Here is a 25,420-nt window from a genome sequence, read left to right on the forward strand (position 1 = left end):
CAGTGGACCAGCGGCTGCAGCCTTGGTTTTCATTTGTCAGTACGTCTCGTGATCCTGTCCCTGAGTCACAACTAAAATACGAGCTTGAAGAAACAACATGGTGCGTAAGTCTCATACAAGATGTCTCTTCTTTGAGTTTCCCTCAAAGGTAAAAACACAGATTGAAAGGCAATCTGTGTGTAAGCTACTGGTACAGTTTATTCCTATAAAAAGGGCCATCCCTCATCTTTCTATTAGTCACATCTTGTGCAGGAGAGGCAGGCCCCAACACACATGAAACCCAGAAGGGACCATCGAAGTAGAGGATGACTCACCTGCTCCTACTGTAGCCAGATCCCCACATCTTTAAGGCCAGAGAATTTTGATTACTCACATGTATTGGAGAGGCAGAGTAAAGGGAAGAGTTTGATGTTGTCATGTCTGTATCTCATGAAGGCCAGGAGAGGGGTAGCTCTCACACCTTACTTTTGGAATCCATAAAGATGCAGTGATGTGTCATCACATACATAAAGCTTCAGTCTTGCCCCATAGAATTATCTTTGTTTTCAGTAGATGGCATTTCTGGTAAGTGGCTTCCAAATTGTGTTTGTGCAAAGCATTATGCACTGATTCTTTTCCCTTCTCATCTTCGATTGACAAGGGCTTTTAGCAATGATGTCTTCAGTTCTCTACCACTGGGACTCCGGGGTCAAGGTACTGATAGTTTTGTCAGCTAGAAGAAAGAAAGGAAGACCTTGCAGTTGAAAGGAAAATTTTTGTTTTGGTGGATCCTTTTGTAAAGAACTTTTTAGTTTGAAGAGAAAAAAAGGACTAGCATATTTATTCTGTAAATTTATTGTTCCTTAATATTTGTCAAATGAGCAAACTATTCTTATGGTTTAGAAGTAGCAGAAACAAGGCTGTGTATAGTTCTTTTGAGTTAATTGAATCCCTTTTTTCATTTCCCAGCCCTCCATGACAGAAACAACCCTATTCCCCATTAGAACTCCTCACCCTCATAGTACTTCTAAAGTTATGCTCCTTTTGCTTCTACTGCATTTATTTTACTTTCAACTTATACATCCCTAGAACATATCTTATAAGTAGCTAAAGTTTCTTTTTTAAAACAATCATTTTATCCTAAAGATAAAAAAATTAATCTATGAATTAAATCCAAGGAGAAGCATCATTTGAGAAGGAACTGGTAAATATTCGTGCATGATGTGGAAGTGTATGTAGGGTAATGGGACATCTTGTCGAAGGAGTTTCCCAACCCTTGACTAAGAGGCTCACTGCTTGCCCCACTTAGATTTCAAGATCTTGTTCAGAAAACATCAACTACAAACAGCCTCTCCTCTTTCCAAATTGAATTTTCCCTTAATTTTTCATGAAAAACCTTTAAATGTAAGACCTTATCCTCCAAGAAAACACCCTGTTCATTTATTCTTAGCAAAACGGAGCCTTTTATTAAGTAATCCTCTATAAATCATATGAGGTAAAATCCTATTCATTGAACTGTGCCTAACTAAAGTCTTTATAACAATTTTGACAGAGGTCAAACTAAAGTTTATGTTTATTGTTTGCCATGAGAAAAATATAGGCTAACAAGATTAAAGGAAATGCACAGTTTCTATGTGATTGTTTTTGCATCTGTTTTAGCAACTCTTTTTACAACTCTTTTCTAGTTATGAAAGTAATACATGATCATTATAGAAAACACAGAGATGTAGGAATGGCTTTTTAAAAAGTATCTGCAGGGCACTGCCTGCTTTGCAAGCGCAAGGTCCCGAGTTAGAGCCCCTGTACCAAAAAAAACCCAAAAACTATCTTCAGGGCTGGGGAGATAGCTCAGTGGGAGCATGCTTTCCTAGCATGTGTAAGGCCTTGGATTCAATCCCCAGTGCTTCAAATAAAAGGAAAAAAAAAAATCAGCTGCAGATAGCCATTGTGCATTCGGTGTGTTTTCCTCCAGTCTTAGTAAGATGGAATCTTTAAATATAGATTCTGTATCTTAGGAACTAGAAACACAGCAAAGGCGGTTCCTAATGAGACCAGGAAAATGCTGTTTATTTAGTCATGCCCTTGCCCTGTGGAGGCAGTCCTGTCTGTTGACAGAGCATATTAAAAGACGTTCCCTAGATTTGTCAGCCTGAGCTAATTGGCAGTCTGGTATTTATGATTTTACATTCTGCTCATCAGCCTGGGAACTGCAGTACCCAGACTCCTAGAAATTTGCTTTCCCCTGGCTCAGAAGTCTTGCCCAGGAGTGGCTGTTGATAGTCAAGATGAAAGAAGTGTGTTTTTAAACAAGGGATGGTTGGTCCTGTGCCAAGCTCCTGAGCATCTCAGTGGGCTCCCCCAAAACATGACCTCCACCAAATTGCTCCCCACACCATGCTTGTATGAGTCTGAGCACATCCCCCTGGCACCACGTGAGCACCTAGTGACACAGTCCCTTTCTGATGTAGATAACATTGCGTCGGAACTGGAGAACTTCATGGGGCTCATCGAGGTAGTGACAGGCTACGTGAAGATCCGCCATTCCCATGCCTTGGTCTCCTTGTCCTTCCTGAAAAACCTTCGCCAGATCTTAGGGGAGGAGCAGCTGGAAGGGTAAGTGCTCCAGGTTTTGTAGGATATCATCCTCCTGTTACAAAGTATAGTATGTTTGTGAAACTGTGTAAAGAAGGGGAGAGCCCTCTCTTGTTACACAGGAGAAAACAGGGTTGCCCTGCTACATGGATGATGGATGGAGTCTTGCCTGAGTTGTGATTCTCCACCCCTAGGACATTGCTGTTTTGGATAACAGAGATGTTTTCATTCCTGTTGGATTGGAAGCCATGGATCAAAGCTTGCCATGCTTTTGGGGACTCTGCTGCCAAAAGTGAAAGTTATCAGTCTAAAGTGCTTAATGCTGGGTGAAATTATAATTTACACGACCATATCTGCCTCAGAGTGTCGTACTAAGTGAAAACCAGTTCATATTTTAAAATATTGAAACATAAGGGACTTTGAAAGTATGGACGGTTTGCTTTGTTATAAAGTAATCTTGATTAACGAAATTGTTTTTATTGATTAGCTTATAGGATTTGCACAGTTGATCGAATTTTTGCCTTCTGCAGAGATGCGCTTTGTGATAGGGGTTTTAAAGCAGCCACGGGCTTCTTGGCGGAGAATAAAGGCTGCTGTTTGTTGCATACTTAACTTCTTTCCAGCTGTCAGCCTGCCTGTACCTCCACACCCATCCCTTTGCGCTCTCCCTCTTCCGTAAGGCTCTTGACTGACACTATGTTAATGCTTTGAGATAAAAAGGAGCTGTCAATGAAGAGGACTGAATTCCTTCAAAACAGAATTTGGGAAAATAACTTAGGAAAAAGAAAGGTGGCAAAGTTGTGGGAAAGGTTGTCCTTGAAGATTTATCTGCCCCAACTGGATAAAGTTACCGCATAAGGGCTTCTTTACAGCCTCCCCGTTTTTCTCAGACTAACTCTTGGTCAGCCTTAAATTCTTAAAATTCCATCATCTGATACAGCTGAAGAGAGAGGGCAGCTCTTCATTCCATCCTTGAAAAGCACACTGTCCTCCCCACTGGGAACACTGATTCTTTAGAAAAACCCTTTCTCTTTGCAAATCCAAGGAGACTGCACTGTGCCTAGCTCCAAAGTGTGATCATGCTTCCGGGGCAGGCTGGGGCCTGCCAGAGTGAGGGGTTGGTCATTGTGCGTTACATTTCAAAATGGGTTTAGCTCTTCTTTTTCCTCCAGATAGACTTCCTTTCTGGAATCCCTCGTATCATTAAGCACTTTTTATTTGGCAAATTGATAGCTGTCAGATTCTCTGGCTACTTAAGGATATGCTGTTTTTTGGGTGTTTTTTCCCCCCAGACTTGAGCAAGTGATAGGCACAAAAGAGAAGGCTAAGAGAAGACTTTAATTAATTTTTATTAGGAGTTATTACATGGTGCAATTACCTTTTCATTGTGCACTAAGTAAATGTATCATGCACTTAAGTGTAGCTTGAAATTAAAGCCAGATTTTTATTTGCAAGGATATTTATGATGTATTTCTCATTATATGAAACCTGCATAAAACCTGAGGTATCCCTTGGGTCTTTTTAAGGATGCATATGATTGCGGTCTTCCCAGGTAAGAGTCAGACCTGCCCTGCCCTGCCCTTAGGACAGCCTGTGTGCTGCTCCCTGAGACTGCCTCTAGCAAGGGCTCTTGGCTTTCTTAGTGGGAGTTGTTTTCTCACAGCTGCCTTCCTTACCTGTGAGCAAAAGATAATAGCTCATCTTCACTTGTATTGAACTCCCCAAGAACTCTGTTTCTTTCAGGGGTGACCAGTAGCAACAACTCACTTCTTTGTTCTCCTTCTTAGGCTAGGGACAAAGTTAGGCTCAGTACCTCTGGCTGCTACCTTCATTTCTTCTCCAAGAAACAAAAAGTCAGAAGAGGAAAGGAAAGGGGTATGATAAACAGATGAATGTCAAGAGTGCAGTGTGCAGCTTGCAGGGGCTTCCCAGGGAAGGAAAGGAATGTGCCATGGGAACAAGTGAGACCTGATGGAGAAAAGTGAACTGGCTTCCAAGAAGAGGTGGCGTATGAGATAGGCCTTGGAGGACTTCCGGAGAAAGGAGAGAGTGGCAGGGGCAAAAGCAACGAGTTGGGGCCTCCTAAGGCCTGTTTGGCAGATAACACTGGAGAGGTAGGTGGTACTAGAATCATGTAAGGTGTTAACACCCCGGTGCAGAGGTTATAATTTAGGTAGGTCGTGGAACACATTCAAGGCTTTTGAGTAGAGGAGCATTAGCAAAGATGTCTGAAATTTAATTTCAATGTGCCTTTGGTGTAAGCCGGGGTCATCTTTATACCAGTGTTTCCCAGACTGCTACACACTAGAATCATCAGGGTGGGTGGGGGAGACGTTTAAGAAATTCTTAACATCCATGTTGCACCTCACTCTCATTCAATCAGTGTTTGGGGTGGGTGGGATTCAGGCATCAGTATTTCTCTAAAGATTTCTAGGTACTTTCACCATGCAGCAGAGGTTGGACACCATTGCTTTAACCCTCTCATAGGCATGTGTTCCCAGAGCACTTTGAAAGTAAAATATGTTGTCTCATTGCTGCCTTGACATACGGAATTTCTTGAACCTTTCTCATAGCCATTGAGGACACAAATAAACATCTCTGTTTGGCCCAATAGGTTGAAAGTCCTGTAGGCTTTTGTTTTGATGGAGAGGGGAATAATTCATCATATGGAGGTTCTTCCAACCTGACAGCATTGGCTTTCCAAAATGTCACTGAGATCCCTCTCAAAATCTCCTAACCAGACTGCAGCAGGAAATCCAAGCACTTCACCCAGGGCAGAGCTCTGCAGTCCTCACACAGGCCCTGTTTATCTTTCTACCACACTCATTATGAGCTGCTTTCATAACCTGACTTCAGCCAGTGACAGGTAGAGGCCGACTCTCACCAAGACAGAGCAGGCTGATCTGTCACTGAAGAAGGGGGTGGCACAGATGGCCACAGGTGGCCTTCTGTTTGTCCAGAAAGACTTGGTCAGGGTCTCCTCAGGTACATCACCTGCTCTGTTTAATTTCTAGAGGATGACTGTAGATACTAAGAAAATCAAGGTTTTTCTGCTGTTCACAGAGGAAACTGATTTTGTAATCTATACGTATGTACGAGATTTCTATAATTTTTATGCCCTTGAATAAGAGAGCAAATATTTTTCTTACCTGTCTGAAAAATTCCCTGATTTGGACAAACATATTTTCTGATGCCATCGAGTAAATAAGGTGTTAAAATTTCAGATTGCCTCATGCCTGGTGGTGCATGCCAGTAATCCCAGTACTCTTCAAAGGCTGAGACAAGAAGATTGCAAGTTTGAGCCCAACCTGGATAACTTAACAACATAGCCAAAGCCCGTCTCAAAATATAAAGTAAAGAAGAGTTAGAGATTACAGCTCAGTGCAGAGGCTCTGGGTTCAATCCCTGGTATTAGAAAAAAAGAAGTCAAATTCCTTGGTCCTGCTAAGGATTGTTGTCTCAGAGTGAATAAAAATACATGGCGGTGGTAGACTGTAAGAACTGAAATTTGTAAGCCTGGGGATGTAGCTTAGTGGTGAGAATACATGCCTAGCATACACAAGGCCCTCGGTTTAATCCTCAGTAGAGGAAAAAAAATCCTTAGGTGCATCCAGGCGTTTCTCTGCTTATTTCTCAGCCCCTTGACTTTGCAGCACTTCATACTACCTTCTTGCAGCTCTGAGACATGGCTGCACTTTAACATCTTCCTGGGACTTCTAAAAAATACGCACTCAACCATTTGACCCAGAAATCCAAGAATCAACCCAAGAGTAATGAGAACATGCCCGTGCAAGACTTACGTGTGAATGCTCATAGCAGGGTTATTTGTAATAGCCACACTCCTCCCCCAAACCCAACCCATTGGAAATAATTTAGATGTTCGTCAACAGATGAATGGATAAACAAAATATGACGCAATGGGGTACTGCTGAACAATAAAAAAGAATGATACATGTAAAAACATGAGTAAACCTCAAAAACATGAGGCTGTATGGGGGGCAGACATAAAAAGCTATACATTGTGATTCTGATAGTATGTAATTTCTAGAAAAGGCAAAAGACAGCAGGTAGTGGAGATAGCAGAGAGGGAAAGGTGGGGCTATGCATGGGGCTGGACACCGACAGAAGTGCAGGAACTGGGAGAAATGTCTGAAACTGGGTAGTAGTGATGGTTGGAAAGCTGTGTAAATTTAATGAAGCTCGGAGAACCACACACTAATGATGGTTGAAGTGTTTGGTATGTAAATTATACTCCAGTAAAGCTATTTTTGAAAACACCCACGAGAAAATATTTTCTGAGTTTATAAAAAAAATATATATTTTCTGAGTATCTGTGCGGTACCCAGCTTCACCTAGGCATACCTTTCTGCCCTTGTCAAGCCCCAGCGGATGGTGTGATACTGGATTTGTGAAATTACTCACTGCAGCTGGGTTTCGGGTGCATCTGTGAAAAGGCCACTTCCTATATCAGTCGCAGACTGCTTGGTGCTGAAGATAACTCCCTGTGCTGGGTTCTGATGCCCTCTAGAGACAGCTGTCGGAAGACGGCAGTTTCTCCCTGGAGAAAAGAACAGAAATTATCTCTTGTATATTTGTAGATTTCCTTTCAGTATGTCAGCAAGAGCTTGAAAGGAGGGGACTGTCTTTCCTACCTCCATAAGCTGTGGACCCATATGTCAGGGCGCAGGACTTTTCTGTTCTCTGTCACTTTGTTCTGGGGGACTTTGACACTTCAGAGAGCAGAAGAGGTCATCCCACACCTTTGTGAGGTAATTCAAAGCTCACAGTACCCTTTTATATGTAGCTCATCCAGTCCTTCCAACTGGCCTCGGACCCAGAAGAGAACAGGGAAGATACCTCCCATTTGCAGCTGAGCCAGCCTGGGAGAAGCCAAACACACTGCCCAGAGTTGTTACTGACCCAGTGGTGGGAAGAAGGTTTAGACCTGCTCTTTGGATTCCCACCTAGAATGCTCCAAACCTTATACGGGGGCTGTCTTCCCAGGGCTCCCCAGATCCCCAGCAATTATCCCTCCCCTTGCTCCCACCTCCTGCGGCGGGGAGCAGTATTGCTGATACTTGGAGGGAGGACAGCCCTGAGATGGTAGCCGCAGTAACAAGTTGAGTGTGTGCTGTGTGCTTTGTGGGCATTTAGAGTATCGATGCTGATGACACACAGATGCCAATGGGAAGACAACCAGCCACTCCTGGCCCACCCCAGTTGGTCTACAGATTGGCAGGTGGGACCCATCTAAGTAGAGAAACATTTTTTTACAACATTGAGATAGCTGAAAGCCAAGAAACTAATATCAATAAAACCTGAGGATTATAGAGCCATTGGGAGCTAATAAAACAAAACACCCCCAAAATTCTATGAATGTAAAGGTAGTGAGCCTAGAAACAATTATGAAACCACATTTACTGAGTAATTTCCTTAGATAGTTATTTCCTTTAAGAAACAATGAAAATTTAAGTTTATTTTGAAGATGTACAGACAGGTCCCTGCCTTTCACCATCTCTTAATTCTCATCTGATCACGGAAAGGGTTTGGTGGGAACAGGATGCCGAGCTGGGGTTGAAAAACCAAGAGCAGTACTGACAGACAGCTAAAGAATGGCTCGATTATTGCTTCAATAAGGGTTTTATTTATGTTTATCTTGCATGGTCTCCATAGCCCCCAGGTTTTATTGATATTGGTATCCTGGCTCCCAGCTTTCTCAGTGTTGTAAAAAAAGAATGTTTGTGTTTACCATAAAAAGATAATCTTGCTTTTCAACGTGATTAATCAAATACACAGAATTTCTATGTGCCTGCCATTCATTGTCAAATTCCTGATTTATAATTCATGCTTCCTCCCATGGGGAGAAGAATGTTTTGTTCAGACAGTATTTTTCAGTGCAACTCTATTTCCTGCTAGTAAAATTAGTTTACTAAAAGAGGCTTCATTCTGGATTGAGGTGGAAGTTTGACCTGATTAATTGGCCCTTACTCCCAGCCCATCCCAGAGGTTTCTTTACCAGTAAGATTTTTGTCCCTAGGGCTGTCTCAGGGACTGGGGAGCAGCCAGATCCTTGGGGTTAGCAATGACATCGCAGAGTCTCCTCCATTGGAGTTGGAAATACTCCGTGAACAAGGATGAGCATATGATGAGACAAACCCATTATCTCTGCAATCCTTCTTCAGTTGTAGGACGATACTGAATGCCCCTGACCAGCAGCAAGAGAGGACAGGGATGGGCTCTGTCCCCAGGGATGGACAGACCTAACTGGGCTGTCCAGGACACACAGCCTTGTGTTGCCATCTAGACTTTTTTGGACAATGTGTTTGATTCCTTCTCCAGGGTATTAGGGAGAGAGCTGTTTCTGAAAGAAAAGGATTGTTGACTTTCATCTTCTCACCACTCATTTGGGAACGTACATGTGACCAGAGACCCGGAGTTAGGCTTGGGAGGAGGCACCTGGCTTGGCTCAAAGGCCCTGTCTTGGGACTCACTGTGTGAGACCCAGCCTGTGTGCACTAGGCCCAGTGCTCAGAGAAGGGTGGGGCTTCAGGTTGGCAGGGCAGATTCCACCTCAGTTCTGTGATGCCTCTGGACATTGAGGCTCTTCAAGCCAGCAAGGTTCTCAGCTGTCACCTGTTCATGTGCCTGTTGTCCTATCAGAGAGTAAAGGATGCTGCACTAAAGGTCTTTGCCTTGAGCTATGCGACTCATGAAAGACATTTCCAGACCTGAGTCCCCACATCTGAATTCTCCCCTGGTCCATGAATTCCCAAGGAAGTGTCCTAGGTTGCTTGGCAGTGTTGTACCAGTAACTCATGCTTCACTCTAGGTGAGACTCAGACTGAAGATGGATCAGCTGGCTAGAGGTCCTGGTAGGGGGCGATGAAGGCCCCAGCAGGTACAGAGAGGTGCCCGGCGGACACAGCCTCTAGGGCAGAAGAAGACTTGAGCATTCTCTTTTGTCCTGGCTATGTTTGTTTCTTGGGTCTGAATGGATCTTAGAAATAGCTCAAAGTACTCTCCCCAATCTAAGTTCTAAGGGAACCTCAGAAAGAAACCAAGGATGGGGAGCAAACGAGGGGAGGAGGATTCTAAGTCCATGGGGAGCAGACCAGATTGCTAAGCTGGGACTTACATGCTGTTTCCCCTCCCAAGGGGTGGGTTTCTCTTGACACCAGGTAGCCACAGGTAATTATCTTGCTGTCTTCGGATCTTCTCTTTGGAGGATAGCGTGAGCACTGGGGGAGCAGCCATGGCCAGGCAGCTAGGCTCTGGCCGTCCAGCACCTTGCTGCTGGAGCTCAGCTTCTATTAGACCAGTTGTTTTCCAAGTGTGGTCTCAGGATTAGCAGGATCAACCTTACCTGATATGTATTAGAAATGCAGATTCTCGGCCCACCCCATACCTCTGCATCAGAAGCTCCGAGTACAGGGTCTCGCACTCTGAAAACAAGCTTTATACACCTAGAACTTGGAGAACTACTGAATTGGACACAGAGTCATGCTACCTGGATGGGAGCCCTGGGGCAGGGGGAACCATATGGAGGGCATCTCCCCTCCCCGTACCTGCAGGGACTGAAGCGAGGGCATCTCAGGGTGAAAGATGTATGTGGAGGAGGAAGCAGCATAGGGCTGCCCACCTCTCAACTGTCTCCCATCCCATCATGTGTGGCTGATTGGGCACGGGTAGGATTTACTCCCAAGGATAATGGGAGACTTCACAGCAAATATGTAAGCTGTTCCGGTTGGGTAGCAGAGCATGTAGTCTCCCGTGGACAGATTTCAAGTACATTGTACATACCTGGCTCGGAGAAAAAAATAACCAAAGGCATTTCTAGGGAATGATTCGAGGAACATCCTCTAGTGTGAGAAGCTTTATATGTTGGTAATAGAGGTCATAAAATTAATTAGGTCCTATCGATTTCAATAAGTTGCCCTTGACTCATGCTGTTGCCATGGTTAAGAGTGCCTGTCTGCTCTTACACACCATCAATAACTAAATCTTGTAGTAGTAATGGAAATGTGTTGTGGAGCCAGGTACGCAGCAAAGGGAACTGTGTTGGATGGGCCACTGGCTGGTGTGGACTGTGCACACAGGCAGGTGCACTAATGCCGATTTCTCTGCCTCCAGGAACTACTCCTTCTACGTCCTGGACAACCAGAACTTGCAGCAGCTGTGGGACTGGGACCATCGCAACCTGACCATCAAATCGGGGAAAATGTACTTTGCTTTCAATCCCAAACTGTGTGTTTCTGAAATTTACCGCATGGAGGAAGTGACGGGAACGAAAGGGCGCCAGAGCAAAGGGGACATAAACACCAGGAACAACGGAGAGAGAGCCTCTTGTGAGTGACAGCGTTCAGTCCCCTGTGGGCTCAGCAGCCAGGATAACCACAGACCCTCCTCAAATCTGGACAGTGGCTTTTCCCTCCCCGTTTCACTTGGGAGACTGCCAAGCCACCAGAGCCCCTTGTTCTGTGTACATCTTCACAGCCAATAGGGGCAGCTCCTGATGTTTCCTTGCTGATGCATGTTCCCAGGCATTTGTATGAGTGTGTTCAACACTGATAAGTAGGCTCCCACTCGGACACTAAAGGGGTTCCTGCAGAGTGCACAGCTCAGTATCTTCTGCACAGGCGTGCAGTTAGATTTTTGCCATGAAAGAGCTGTACTCTGCAGCCCCGCAAGCAGGTCAGCTCCACCCTCCCTGTCCCATGGAATGGGCTGTTATAGACCACCCACGGGCTCCCCAGCCCTCCCACCCGGCCGCCTCCCTGCTCCCACCCCAGGATAAAGAGATGGAATGAGCCTGCATCTTTATGTCCATAATGCCTTCTTGACTTTGAGCAATATAATTATAACCTTCTTCTGGTGATACAACTTTGATGTTAAGGTTTCAGAGACCTGGAGCTCAGCCTCTGTTAGACCAATCGTTCTACAAGTGTGGTGCTGGGACTTGGATGTCGCAGCGCATTGCTCCTTTATTTAACCCTGTGTGGGACACTGCTTTTAAGAGTGCAGAGGCTCTATTTGGCTGGCCAGGGTTAATAAAAGTAAATTGTCTCTCCACCCTTGACTTTAGATTAAAAAAATAGAATACGTTATATGATCACGAGTGATTTGCACACACACACAGGGAGGCAGATCTGTGAATTGCCTAGCAGATGGCCTCAGCTTGTTTTGTGGGTGTCTAGATTTGCATGGGAGACTCTCAGGCCAGGAGGAGTTCAGAGGGAAGAGAAGTGAGAGGTGGGGGTGTGTCCGCAGCCAGCACCTGCCCCTTTCCTGACCAGGCCCCTGCCTGCCTCCCTGTTCAGACCATAGCAGAAGCAGATGTGGCAGGGCTTTTCCAAAGTGCTTCTCTCCCTAGAGTCAGCCAGCCCATCCTGTCAAGTCATGAAAGCAGCTGCCACGTGTTTTCCTGAGAATACAGTCAGGCTTTTCCCTCTGCATTACACTTAAGCAGGACCTACAGTGTGTTCCTGATCTCAGTCGAGCACCTTGGGCACAGAAGACTTCCTGTTGTGTCACTGCTTTTGTCTCTGTGCTCCACCTCCTTGGTGCATGATGGGATTTAGGCTAACACGAGGAGAGGACAAGTGGTCAGAGAGTGTGGGGTCTCCTGAAGGGTGTAGCAGCTGTCAGTCCTTCCTTGGTTCTCACTTTGAGTGAAATCTGGTGCAGAGACCACAAGGGGCTCAGGGCTGCATCCCTGCTGGACCACAGCGGCCAGGGCTCCCCTCCCCTGGAGCACAGAGGGCTTGGCCCAGTGCAGCAGCTTCATGGAGTTCAGGCCTCCAACTGGAGGCCTCCGAGGAATTCCTGTGTCCTTCCAGCTTCATTTCCAGTTCTCTCTGTGGCTCACCTGGAGACTTGTACCTGCCTTGGGTGGTTGTAGGCACCCACACCCGCAGAACAGGTGCTGTCTCAGAAGACTTGGTCCAGCTTAAGGTCACTCTCACTTGACTAGGCCCCCTTTGGCAACCAGCATCTTGAGGATGACACAGAAAGAGAAGGCCACTTCTTCCCTTGCAGTAGCCCCTCTTTCAGGTTAAGAAACAGTCACCAGTTCGTGTCCCATTCCCTGGGCACATAGCCAGAGCAACTGACTGAACCAAAACAAATTAACGAAACCCTCAGGTCTCCACACAGTGAAATATGTGAGTTGTTAGTGGAGAATAAGAAAGCCACCTGCAGTGTCCAGACAGGGACTTGGCGCGGATGGCCATCTTTGGGGAGGAGGGAGGTAGTGTCCAGGTAGGTGCCTGTCACTTATGGATGCACCTCTCTGTGCCCCAGGTGAAAGCGACGTGCTGCATTTCACCTCCACCACCACATGGAAGAACCGCATTATTATAACCTGGCGCCGGTACCGGCCCCCGGACTACAGGGATCTCATCAGCTTCACCGTTTACTACAAGGAGGCGTGAGTGTCTGCGCTGGGCAATACTCCGCTGGCGGGCCTGGGAATGGTTGTGCCAGTCTTTGGATGTTCTGTGTGTTGTCTGACAGGAAGTCAGTAGGGGCCCCATGGAGAATCAGGCCGAGTGACCCAGCTCCATCATCACGTGCCCTTCCCGGCTGTCCCGTGGCTCCATCCCAGTCAGTGACAGCCATAAATGGGAAAGTAATAGCTTGAGGCTTTCCATTGTTTTGTGGTCATTAGAGATGTTTGAATGAGTTCAACCTAAAGAGTTGAAAAGCTTGGATTTGTAGATTGGGTCAGTCTGAACTGTCATAAACTGTGAAGGAGGACTTGGTTGAAATACTGTTTCAGCTTTCAGGCCCATGAACCCCTACACCAGGAACACCCCACAAAAGTGGAACCCTAGACTGGCCAGTCACTGAATCCACAGGCCTCTCCCAGTCGCTGCTGAAGGTCATGAGCCCCAAACAGGGGAAGGAGAGTGGACAGAGACATGTGTCTCCACCTTTTCACGACTTCTCCCCAGATCTACCGGGCGTTTTTCTCATGCCATCAGATGACACTTGCTGCCTGTGCAGCCCTGGCGCACTCCTCCAGATTGCAGCTCTGCTTGGTCTCCCTGCTCCTTCCTATACCTCCTGTATCTGGCCCATTCCCCCAGTCTGCCTCGTCATCCCCTTACCCAGCTCCCTTCTTCATGCATACGTCTCTGTCCCAGCTGCCTGGCTTCCCCAGAGCAAGCCAGAGGCACCAGAGGCAGCATCTGGCTCCCTTCCGCCTGCTGGGCCAGGATCCTGGAATTGTCACAGCCAGTGAGAAATGGGGAGCTCGGGATTGCTAGGCATTCAGTGTTTGTATATGTGGAGTCGCTCATGATCTCCTGTTGTAACAGCAGGAAGGTCATGTTAATGTCTGTTTCAGGAGCCAGTAACCAGTGCCCCTTTCATCTCATAAATGTAGAATCCCCATCCAGCCACGCATCTGTACAAAATTATCTCTTCTCTTCAAAGGTCCTTGGTACTTTGGCAACGTCAGCTGGTAATTTCACTAAGGAATAGCTGATAGTTTCTGAGACAATCCGGAAACTAATATTTGAGTATTATAAAATAACTTGAGCATCAGAATGTGCTGTGGACAACTTAGATTTTAGAAGCTACTTTTTCTCTGTAGAAAAGTCCATTTTCTCTAAAAGTCATCTTTTATCAAATCTGATGTTTGTATTAAATGACTGCTTGTTTTTACTCAATGGTGAAAAAAATTGCTGCAGGTAAGGTAAGGAGAGAGAAAAGCAGCATTTGCAAGTTTTCTTAAGGTGCAGTATTTTTAATCCTGGTAACTTGTTCTTCCTGAGGCAGAGTATTCATTTCTGCACTGTGTAACTGGTGAACTCCAGAGTCCAGTTACTTGATACTCTTCTTCAGTACAAATCTAATTGATCATTCACTGTACTTGAAATTCCCATTATAGAAAGTGTGATGCTGTCAGCCACTAGGGAAGGTTCTGAAGAGCTTTGATGTCAGAGCCCCAAAACATTCTGTGGACGTGGTTGATTGTGTTTCAGACCCTTTAAAAACGTCACCGAATATGATGGGCAGGATGCCTGTGGCTCCAACAGCTGGAACATGGTGGATGTGGACCTGCCCCCTAACAAGGATGTGGAGCCTGGCATCCTACTGCATGGGCTGAAGCCCTGGACACAGTATGCGGTCTACGTCAAGGCCGTGACCCTCACCATGGTGGAGAACGACCACATCCGTGGGGCCAAGAGTGAAATCTTGTACATTCGCACCAATGCTTCAGGTATTCCTGTACCAGACAAGCCCTTGCCAGTCCCTGCTTCTCTATGAGCTCGCCATACCTGTATAGACAAAGTGTAGCTATAGGCTGGTTGTAAGGCATGTGTGTCATGTCTTTCTCATCAGTGCATAATGCTATATTGTTGTATATTTTTTGTTTTGTGGTACTGGGGATCAAATCCATCCCCAGCCTCATTTTTTTATTTTGAGACAAGGCCTCACAACATTGCCCAGACGGGTCTCGGACTTGCACCCTTCCTCCCTCAGCCTCCCAGAGTTTTAGGGTTATAGATGTGCACCACCATGCTGCCTGGCATGTATGTTTTTTCCCCACTGCTAGCGCTTCAGGCTCTCCTGTGCTGTATTTTGGACCTGGTACCATCTTTCATCATCTGCCTCTCTCTCCTGTGCCCATGATCCTGGACCTTCCAGGGTGTTAGGATGATGTCTTAGCTTTCCATTGCTGTGAAAAAAATATCCGAGGAAAACAATTTTAAAATAGGACAGATTTATTTTGGCTCACAGTTTTAGAGGTTCAGTCCATGGTCCCTTTGCTCTTCTTGTTTCTGAGACCTCAGTAAAGCAGAACATCATGGTGGAGAGGGTGTAGTAGAGCTGCTCAGCTCCTGGCAGCCAGAAAACTGACAGATAGATAGAGAAAGATACTGGGGACAAGATATAGTCCCCAAGAGCATCCGTCACTTCCACATAGCCCAACAAATTATGACTATAATAGCCACAGATTAAGCCATTGCTGAGGTCAGAGACCCCATGGACCAGTCACTTTCGAAAAGCCCCACCTCTGAACCCTGCTGCATTGAGGACTAAGTCTTCCACGCAGGAGCCTTTCAGGATATGTCAGATCCAAACCATGACAGATGGTTTTGTTGAAAGGCTCAGACAGGGTGTAGCCCATTGTGGCTGCTCTTGTTTATTTTGATGTTTGGCCTTTGGGGAACCAAAGCCATGCTGATTTGTGTACCACTCAGGTCTGGTGGCTCATTGGTTTCCATCCTTATTCTGTAGCCACAGAGGTTCCTTGGAGGTAGGTAAATGCTGAAAAACAGTAGATGTGTAGTGTGTTGTAGATGTTCAAAATATTGAATGATGAAAATGTTTCTCCTCCTCTCCATCTTATCTTCATGTTCTAAAGTACCTCATCTCTCAACTTTAGAATGTAGAGGCAAATATACATGTGTTTTCCAAGTATATAGTGTCTAGTTTAGAAGTAGCAAGATGCACTTCTTTGTTAAAGACATTTACTGTCTTAGTCCATGTGGGCAACTGTAGCAAAAATACCATTGCCTTCATGCTTCATAAACAACAGAAATTTATTCCTCACAGTTATGGAGGACAGGAAGAGCAAGACACTTGCACATTCGGTGTCTGGTGAAAGCCAACTTCCTGTTGCATGGAAAGCCATGCTTTTGCTGGTATATCCCTACATAGCATGACAAAAGAGCAAGGGAACTTAGGTATCGTTTTTGTAAGCGCACCTAATGCCATTTATTAGGGCTCCATTCTCACGACCTGATCACTTCCTGATACCATTACCTTGAGGGTTAGGGTTTCCACATGTGAATTTGGGGATGGGGACACAGTCTGCAGCACTGATATCTTAGCTATTGTTACAACAATCAGGGTGTTTTTAAATATCTATAACCTCACCCCCCAAAAATGTTTAAATAGCACAGAGAGAAAAAATGTACTGGGGAATGCCTTTAACTCAAACACACCCGCTCCCTCCTCCCCTCCTCTGCCCCATTCCACTTACCCTATAAACAACCAAAATCGTGTCACTGACACTAAAGCATTTATAGAAATAAAATCAGCACATGCGTCTGATCCTAGGCATGGTGTGGTATAGCACAATTTACATGCAACAAGTTATTTTAAGTTACTCATCTTAATATTTGGAAGTAATCCTTCCCAGCCAATCATTGTGGCAAGTTGGAGAAAAATAAGACTTTCTCCTTACTGTAGCAGATTCTTAAGAAACTTACTTCTTTTCCCCAAATGATAGAAAACCAATCCCTGTACAGAATGAGTCAGCTCCCTGCATTTCGGCCCTGTCCTTACAAGTGGTAGGGACAGATCATAACTTGTTCTTGTGCGCCTGTTTGTTTGGTTTTTTGTTTTTTGGGGGGACACCTATCATTGAAATATCCAGAAGTAAGCTGTTTATTTTTGAAGTACTTATTTTTGGAAACCACAAATTGGCCAAGGATCAAGTGGTTATATTTTCTCTGGAAAAGCTAGCATCAGACATAACCTTTTCCCAAAGTATTCTTCCTTAGAGATGCTCAGACCCCTGTATTCTGTATCCTCCAGCTGTTTATCTCTTTCACATTTTAAAAACAGCTTGGATGAATGTTTTGATTCAGTGCATACAGTGAAGGTGCCTCTTGTACATTGAAAAAATTGTCCAAATTGGTGTTTTTTGTGAACCCAGTGAGAACACAATTTCAGTGGTCCCAGGATGCATTTTTCCTTTCTGCATGCATCAGCTCTGAGCTTGAGTTTGGGTGTCAGCAGTAAGTCAAGGTTGATTGGATTATAATGCTTTGCCTATAAATCAATATTCTTTTTACTGGCAGCAGAGTCTTTTGCTTGAAATCGGGGCTTACATGTGTTTGCATCTTTAGGCTGCTTTACAGTTGTGTCTCAGTCAATCCCCTGAAGCAGATTATAGGTCTGGTGGGTTTCTGTACTCTCTCACAGCCTTTCCTCTGATCCCTTACACACAGGCATATTCACGCGCGCGCACACACCCTGCCAGCTTCACCTCCTTCCACCTTTTCCTTCAGCTTCTTGCCATTTTTATCAGAGATTCCTACTTCCAGGTGAAATCCAGATCAGTCAATTTTACCATTTAGTAAAACTGCCAGAGTTAAACACATTGGAGAATGGCAGTTGTAATAAAAGAAAAATCAGGTGTTTGAATGAACTATAGATTTTAAATCATCTATTCCAACCCTGTTTATGCCCTGGCAACCTTTTCTATTTGCAACTCAGCAATGTTTGTTTTCACAGAGATTGCCTGAGAAGAGATGCTATAAAGGGAAATGTTGGCGCTTAAGTTAATACTCTTTCAAAAGCAAGGTTCAGTTTTCACTTTGTGTTTCTGTTTTTATTGCCATCTTCCTATCCAGGTCATACTTGCAACATTCTGTTGGTTTGCCTTGAGTCCCTAATAGCCTCGAGCTTAAGTTCATTTATTTTCTGAAATGTCCTTTGTTCTCCTTTCCAGTCCCTTCCATTCCCCTGGATGTCCTTTCGGCATCAAACTCCTCCTCTCAGCTCATTGTGAAGTGGAACCCCCCGTCTCTGCCCAACGGAAACCTGAGTTATTACATTGTGCGATGGCAGCGGCAGCCTCAGGACGGCTACCTGTACCGGCACAATTACTGCTCCAAAGGTGAGGATGCGCAGGTTCCGAGTGGAAGCTGAAACTGTCCTTGCCCAGAGTCTGCGTGCGCCTGAGCCCTGGTATCACCCCTGTTAGGGAAAAGTGTAAGTCCTTGTGTTGGACACCAGCCACCTTCTTAATGACTGGCGCCGACAGCTCTTCTTTGTCCTTACAAGCATGTCATACCTGGCTCTCATTCCCACTCTCCTCTTGGTTTCTCTTTCCTGAGAAGACAAAATCCCCATCAGAAAGTATGCCGATGGCACCATTGACGTTGAAGAGGTCACAGAGAATCCCAAGACTGAAGTATGTGGTGGGGAGAAAGGGCCTTGCTGTGCTTGCCCCAAAACTGAAGCTGAGAAGCAGGCTGAGAAGGAGGAGGCCGAGTACCGGAAAGTGTTTGAGAATTTCCTGCACAACTCCATCTTCGTGCCCAGGTATCTGACCATTTGAAAACGTCCCCAGGCTGGTGCTACTGGGCTGGGTTCTGCTGCTTTTCTCTCCACTGGGTGGTGTGGGGCATAACACAAGAGCCACTGAGGAGGAGCAAGCAAAGATGGTTCCGCCTGGCTGAGTGGGGCTCCCAGGGGAGCTGGCTAGCCCTGAGGGGAAGGGGCTGGGCTCGGTGTGAGGTGCGTGGGTGTCGGGGGTGCTGCCCAGTCACACCACCTCCCTCGGAGAGCAGGTGGGCTCCCCTCAGAGGTGGGGAGATGAGGCTGAGTGGGCTTCTGTCACTTGCCCAGACTCAGGGACATAAGCCAGAGGAAAAGCCAGGACATGCCCTTCCCACTCTTCCCTGCTGCCCCATCGGGCTGGGGGAAGAGGGACTGAAACAAGAGGGGAAACTGAGTCAGTTTTGAAAGTAGTCCAGCTTCGCCTGGGCATCCTTGGCAGGCAGGTTGGGCCGCAGCATAGAAGGCAGTGTTCCAAAGTAACGGGAGCTTTGCCTCAGGGAGTCTCTCTGCTCCTGTGCTCAAGCCTCACTTTCTACAAAGAGGGAACAAAAGTGGAGTAAAGGAAGTGTTCAGTAGCATCACTGTTCATAGTAGGAAAAACCTGGAAACAACTCAGGGGTTCATCCACAAGATGAGTAGATGAACAAAATATGGCCCAGCCGTTCAGTGGGATAGTATTCAGCCACGAAAAGGGGGGGAAGTTGGACCCATGATGCAACATGCGTGAACCCTGAGAACTCAAGCCAAGCAAAACAAAGCCACGTACACAGGGGTCAGTACTTCATGATCGCCTGTTTCTGGAGTATGCAGAATAGGGAAGCATGTAGTGGAATAGAGTTCACTAGGAGCAAGGAGTAGGGTGGGGAGGGAAATAGGAAAATATTTGGTAATTGTTAGAGTTTCTGTTTGGGATGATGAAAATGTTTTGGAAATAGTGACAATAGTTGCACAACATTGTAAATGCAATTAATCCACTAAATTGCACATTTAAAAGTAGGCTAGGTGGGGTGGCACACCTGGAATCCAGCTGCTCAGGAGGCTGACTCAAGAGAATCACTACTCTAGGGCCAGCCTAGGAAACTGCAAGACCCTGTCACAAAATACAATTTTATAAGGGCTGGGGCGTAGTCCAGTGGTGGAGGACTTCCCTAGCAATGGCGAGGCCCTGTGTTCAATCCATGGACACACACACACACACACAGAGTTAAAATGGCAAGAGTTCATGTAATACATTTCTTTATTTTAACATTTTACTTTAGCACAACAACAACAACATGAGCAAACCAAATGGTTTTTAAAAAACTGGCAGAAACCTCAGTAGAGTAGCCTGATAACGTCGGGAAAGGAGCTCAATACGGTGTGGTGGGTGGCCCATGGCACCCTTTACAGAACTGGAAACAGCCTTGCTTCTGAACACTGGGCAGAGAGCAGGAGTCAGACCAGCCCTGTCCCCTCCGTGCTCAGCTGCCGGCTCTCCGCCTGGCACGTTCTCATCCATTGAGAAGCCTCAGAAGTGTGTAGCAGTTATTTATTCCATCTTTACAGAACTTTGTCCTTAAAGACTTTCTGAGGTTGTAATGACAAATGGATTTTAAAGAGTTTTTTTCCCCTCTGTCAAGTGACTTTTATGATACTTGCAAAATGGTCAAAGATAGCCACTCTGTCTTAGAAGAATCAGTAAAGTAGGAAATAAAGGCCTTTTAGAAGTGAAGGTGCTGTTTCCTCTTGAGAATGAAACTGCTGACTTCTTAGTGACTTCCTCCCCCTCCCTTCCTCTCTTGCAGTTTCTGAGCTACAACTGCAATGCCCAGGATCCCAGGGGGGCCTCGCCTGCCTGCTGGGGCAGCTCCCATTGGCTGGCAGATCAGATCTTAGCGCTGCTGACCAAGTGTTAGCCTTGAGCTTTAATGTGCAGTACGGTTTTCTTACCGTGGTGTCTGTGTATCATGTGTGGATCCTGGAACCTAGAAGCTCAGGTATCAGAAGGAGCTCAAAGATGCTTGGAAACTAGAACCTCGTGAAGTTTGGAGACCTTTCTGATATCTTAATTAGTTTAGAATCTGTTTGAGTCTTGGTCTACATCCTCAGACACCAAGAAGGCTCTTTCCTGTCCCTGCCTTCCCCACGCCATCCTGTCCAGCTGGGTCAGCAGAGGCTCAGCAAGGGGCGGGCAGCTCCTGTGGCCAGAGGAATGGATGAGTAAAGACTATCCCCGGCAGGCTTGGCAGGAAGTTCTTTTTGTTTGTTGTGGTGTTGAGGATCAAACCGAGGGCCTCATGCGTGCTAGGCCAACACTCTACCGCTGAGCTACATCTGCCAGCCCCAGGAAGTTGTTTATTCTCCGTCAGAGGCTGTTGGTTACACTGATGTGTTGTCCATCCAACCTCAGAGATTCCAGTTGTAAGTCAAGGATTTGAAAAGTTCCATTAACTCATTTTTCTGTTGTTATAACAAAATGCCTTAGACTAGGTAGTGCATAAAGCTCACAGCTTTGAAAGTTGAAGACCATGGAGCCAGCTTCTGCTCTGCACTGTGAGGGCCCCTGAGCTGCATGACCAGGCAGAGCCCCGTGGTGAGAACACTTAGGAGAAGATGCCAGAGAGACCTGGGTCTGCTTTACTCTTTTATAAGAACCCACTGTCAGGAGAACAGCTCACTTTCTCCTCAAGTCTACATTAATCCCACCTGAGAGCAGCACCCAAAGTTACCTGCTTATCTTCCAGCAGGTCCCATCTCATAAAGGTTCCACCACCTCTTAATACTGCCACCCGGGGAACCATGCTTCTGACATAAGAGGCTTTGGGACCCAAAACCTAACAGAAAGGCTTTCCTAAAAGGCCCCTTGCATTCAGTTGTAGTCACAAGATGATAACTTTTGGTCATCAGACGTGGGACACCAGATTGAGTGATGTGGTTGACATCGATGTTATTAATACACAGCATTTGTGTTATTAGGGTCAAAATAAGTTTCCTGTCTGCCATATCTGACATGACGAATGTGTTCATCCATCCCCACAGTCTGACTTTCTCTCTCCTAAAACAAATCCAGTTTGGCAGCTCTCTCTCTTTTTTTTTTTTTGTGGTATGAACATTGATACCATATTTTGTCCATAGGGAAAGGCCACAATTTATTAAGCACTTAATGTTTTTTTGTTTGCCTCCTACTAAGGCTTAAATCTGATATCCATACAACTTCTGACAGGTTCACAGAAATGAGCACCCAAAATGACTGAATCATGAAGTCTTTATTTTACAGCTAAGCTATCCCAAAGCTACTTCAATTTCATGCAGTTCATTCTAGGAACAATTTACTTGAAGGTGAAAACCACATACAACAGATTTACTTCCTTCTATGTGGTCCAGCATGCTGTGTGTTTGAAGTAGCTTGGAAGCTAGAGTTTGTAAAGCTGCTTTCTGAAGTCTGTGTGGTACAAAGTGCCTTTCATTGGCCACCATCTCTGTTTTTCAAATCACATCATTTGTTTTTTTGTAGCTAAAATATTGACAAGTACTGAGAAGTAAAAGGTTTTCCAATAGAAGTAGGTTGTGTGGCAAAGATGAGTGAGGAAAGTAGGCCATCATGTTTGCTCTGGGTTACACCATTTGGATTTAGCTGTTGACAAAGTATTATGCATGGGCCATTCTGCTTCCTCCACCCCTTATCTTCTTGCAGACATTCTGCTGTTTCCTTCTCCTGATCCCTGACTTAGTGTCAGTACTAGCAGCCATGGAGCCTCCAAAGGTGTGGTGTTTACAAATAAATGAACCGTTGAGTGTACTTGGTGGTTGATATAATCCCAGTTCAGTGGTGGTGGTCTAGAGCGGGGGTAGACACTGTATTATTTTGCTGTGGATCAAACCCAAGCAGTATCTTACTTACAAACACAAGTGTATGTCATGTTTGTTTTGAAGGGAAGGCAGGAAATTTCTTGGTAATGTGTTGAAAATGACCTCCCTAGCAGTAAATGTGGTTTCTTGTGTTCTTCCCTTCCAGGAACGTAGTTTGGGGTTGCTTGGTTTGCATGATGTGAGGATAGTGGATAACTGGCCTCATTTCCTAACTCTTCCTCCTCCAGCATTGTAAAAACAAATGCACCAGCCCCTGACCTTGTTTCTCTGCCTTTTGGAATGAGTTTCACGGTATTGTGCAGTTTCTGCCTTTGGTGGGGCCTGAGTGTTACTACACAAAGAAAGACCTTTTTACCTGCAGGGGAATCCATGACCCAAGAGAATTGGGAGCCAGTGGCCCTTTCCCCTGCCCCTACCTTCCCCCTCCAGATCTTGGCCTAGGGGCCAGGAAGAAGCCTGCCAGGCATCCACTGAGCCTTCACAGGGCTCCGGATGCCTTGCAACTTTTGCTCCAGCAGTTAGTGTTCTCCTGTAAGGGTGACTGATGCATTTCCCCTATTCTTGCCTCCTCATCTCCTTGGACTCGGAGTTTTCTTACCAGATGAGGCTTGTCCCATTTGCTCCAGGCCCTTTGCCCATTCATAAGACCCTTCACCAGCTGGTGGCCTCAGCATCCTGCTCCCCATCCTCTTCTGTTTTCCATGACCTGAGGGCTGCTCTCACCCTGACCAGATTCTCCTCTCATATTCTTTGTTTTTCTTGGTTCACATAAGTGGGAGGCGCCTGTGAAGATGCCCTGGAGGACCCTAAAAGCCCAGTTTTTCATATCCCACTAAAGCAACAAGTGGAGGATCACATTTTTATCTGCTTGTTGGGGTGCTAGTGTCCTTCTTGGGAGATTTTATGTGTTCCTTTTTGCTTTCCTTTTGTTATTGTTCCTGTAGCTGTTGTTTCAAGCCTTTCTCAAATCCATGACAAAGACTTTTCCCCTCTCGTGGGCAGGATATTGAGGAGACCACAGGTGTCCACTGCCGAGCAGCAGGCACAGCTGGGCTTGGGAGACCCACGGGAGTGTGGCACACAATGCAGGCTTGGGGTAAAGAGGGGGTGTCAGCAGGAGCCCTCACGGAAGGGCTGTGGGGCTCAGGCACATGCTTGCTGCCCAGATCAGGGCATCTTCACTTTATTTCAGAAGGAATCAAAGTTGTCACCACTGTGGGCCTTTGAATTCCTTCTGTCCCATTTTTCTGGGGCCTGAGCAACAACCTGCAATAAATCTTAGTGTGTAGTGAATAGGTTTGAACCCTTTAATGCTTCTCCATGACGTCTTTGACCAGATGGCACTCGCTTCTGAGGAAACAGGACTCTGCCTGGCCAAGTGGCTGAGGCACTTTGCTTGCAGATGTAATGAAGTAAACACTGCGGGAGCCAGGGCCAGAGTCTGTGTGTTGCTTCTCAGGGTGGAGAACAGCGACAGCAAGGTAAACACTGAAAAGGAAATGCCCTGCTATTTGATGGTGCTTATCCCTGGAGAAGATTCTTCTTTTCTGTTACTCATACTAGTCAAAGAGAAGACAAAAGGCAGAGGCGACAGCGCTTACAAGCTTCTTTCTTCCTTGCAGACCCGAGAGGAAGCGGAGAGATGTTATGCAAGTGGCCAACACCACCATGTCCAGCCGGAGCAGGAACACCACGGTGGCAGACACCTACAATGTCACAGACCCAGAGGAGCTGGAGACAGAATACCCTTTTTTTGAGAGCAGAGTGGATAATAAGGAAAGAACTGTCATTTCAAACCTCCGACCTTTTACTTTGTACCGCATTGACATCCACAGCTGTAACCACGAGGCTGAGAAGCTGGGCTGCAGCGCCTCTAACTTTGTCTTTGCAAGAACCATGCCTGCAGGTATGGCGTGATCCAGCTAGCCCCGATGCCAGCTCTGACACCCACGTTGGGAGTCTCAGACCTAGGCTTACTGAGGAATGTGCAGTGGTCGGGAGGCAGCGTGGTAGACCAACTGGCTGGGGAACAGCCCATGGTCCTGTCATGGAGCTCCCTGCAGGGTCCCCTCTCCCCTGCTTGGTCTCCATTGTGCATTTCAGCCTTTGCTCCCTTTGTGCTCAGGGAAATGAGTCTCCTCCTTGCTGGGATCTCACAGATTCATTATCGTCTCCAGTTACCTGCAGTGTGAGTGAGCTTTCAGTTATTGTGGCAAAATACCTGAGATAAACAACTGAACTGGAGGAAATGTTTCCTTTGGCTCATGGTTTCAGAGGCTTCAGTCTGTGGTCACTTGGGCAAGTTGCTGTGGGTCTGTGGTAGCACAGTAGTACATCATGGTAAGAGTGTGTGAAGGGGGGAAGCTGCTCACCTCACGGAGGGCGGAAAACAGAGAGGAAGGAGCTGGGTTTTCAACATGTCCTTCAAGGGCACCCACGTCCTTCCTCTAGGCCCCGCCTCCTCGTGATTCCACCGCATGCTGGGGACCAGGCCTTTAACACATGGGCCTTTGGGTGACACTTCAGAACCAGGCTATTGTAGCCACTTTCATTCCAGTGACCCCTGTCTTAGTCACTTTCTTGTTGCTGAGAAAAATACTCGGCACCCACAACTTAGAGGAGGAGAGGTTTATTTTGGCTCACAGTCTCAGAAGTTTCAGCCCGTGGTGGGCGGGCTCCAATCCGGAAATGTCATGGTGAAAGGGCTCATCACAGAGGAGGGCTGCTCGCTCACAGCCATCAGGAAGCAGAGAGGAAAGGGGGGAGCAGGGGACACACCCATGCAGGTCGTGCCCCTAGTGACCAGACCGCACCTCCTGACAGCACCCTCAGCTACTCGGCCCACTAGTGGATGAACCCACTGATGAGCATGGCATCCCCACCATCCGGTCCCCTTCCAAAAGCCCGCCTCTGA

General features: G+C 46.3%; 1 protein-coding gene and 1 long non-coding RNA gene across 6 annotated transcripts in view; one reads left to right on the plus strand and one right to left on the minus strand.

Annotated features, from left to right (window-relative positions):
• The window catches only part of Igf1r (insulin like growth factor 1 receptor), a 289,576-nt gene that overhangs the window by 228,901 nt on the left and 35,255 nt on the right, over positions 1–25,420 (plus strand). For all 5 annotated transcript variants that reach the window (XM_004852704.4, XM_087188301.1, XM_087188302.1 and 2 more), the window contains 7 exons: positions 2,448–2,592; positions 10,702–10,916; positions 12,871–12,997; positions 14,559–14,797; positions 18,044–18,211; positions 18,435–18,639; positions 24,129–24,412. In XM_004852704.4, coding sequence (XP_004852761.1) covers positions 2,448–2,592; positions 10,702–10,916; positions 12,871–12,997; positions 14,559–14,797; positions 18,044–18,211; positions 18,435–18,639; positions 24,129–24,412 — 1,383 coding nt within the window. The remainder of the gene's footprint in view (positions 1–2,447; positions 2,593–10,701; positions 10,917–12,870; positions 12,998–14,558; positions 14,798–18,043; positions 18,212–18,434; positions 18,640–24,128; positions 24,413–25,420) is intronic.
• On the minus strand, positions 5,736–7,294 carry LOC110350723 (uncharacterized). Its single transcript, XR_002397479.2, has 3 exons — positions 7,224–7,294; positions 6,934–7,129; positions 5,736–5,846 (listed from the first exon to the last, which is right to left on the minus strand). It is a non-coding gene; the product is annotated as an uncharacterized LOC110350723 (long non-coding RNA).

The sequence above is a fragment of the Heterocephalus glaber genome, unplaced genomic scaffold, assembly GCF_053883595.1.
Source record: "Heterocephalus glaber isolate CG9 unplaced genomic scaffold, H.glaber_assembly_v1.0 deba00001531, whole genome shotgun sequence".
NCBI classification, from domain to species: domain Eukaryota; kingdom Metazoa; phylum Chordata; class Mammalia; order Rodentia; family Bathyergidae; genus Heterocephalus; species Heterocephalus glaber.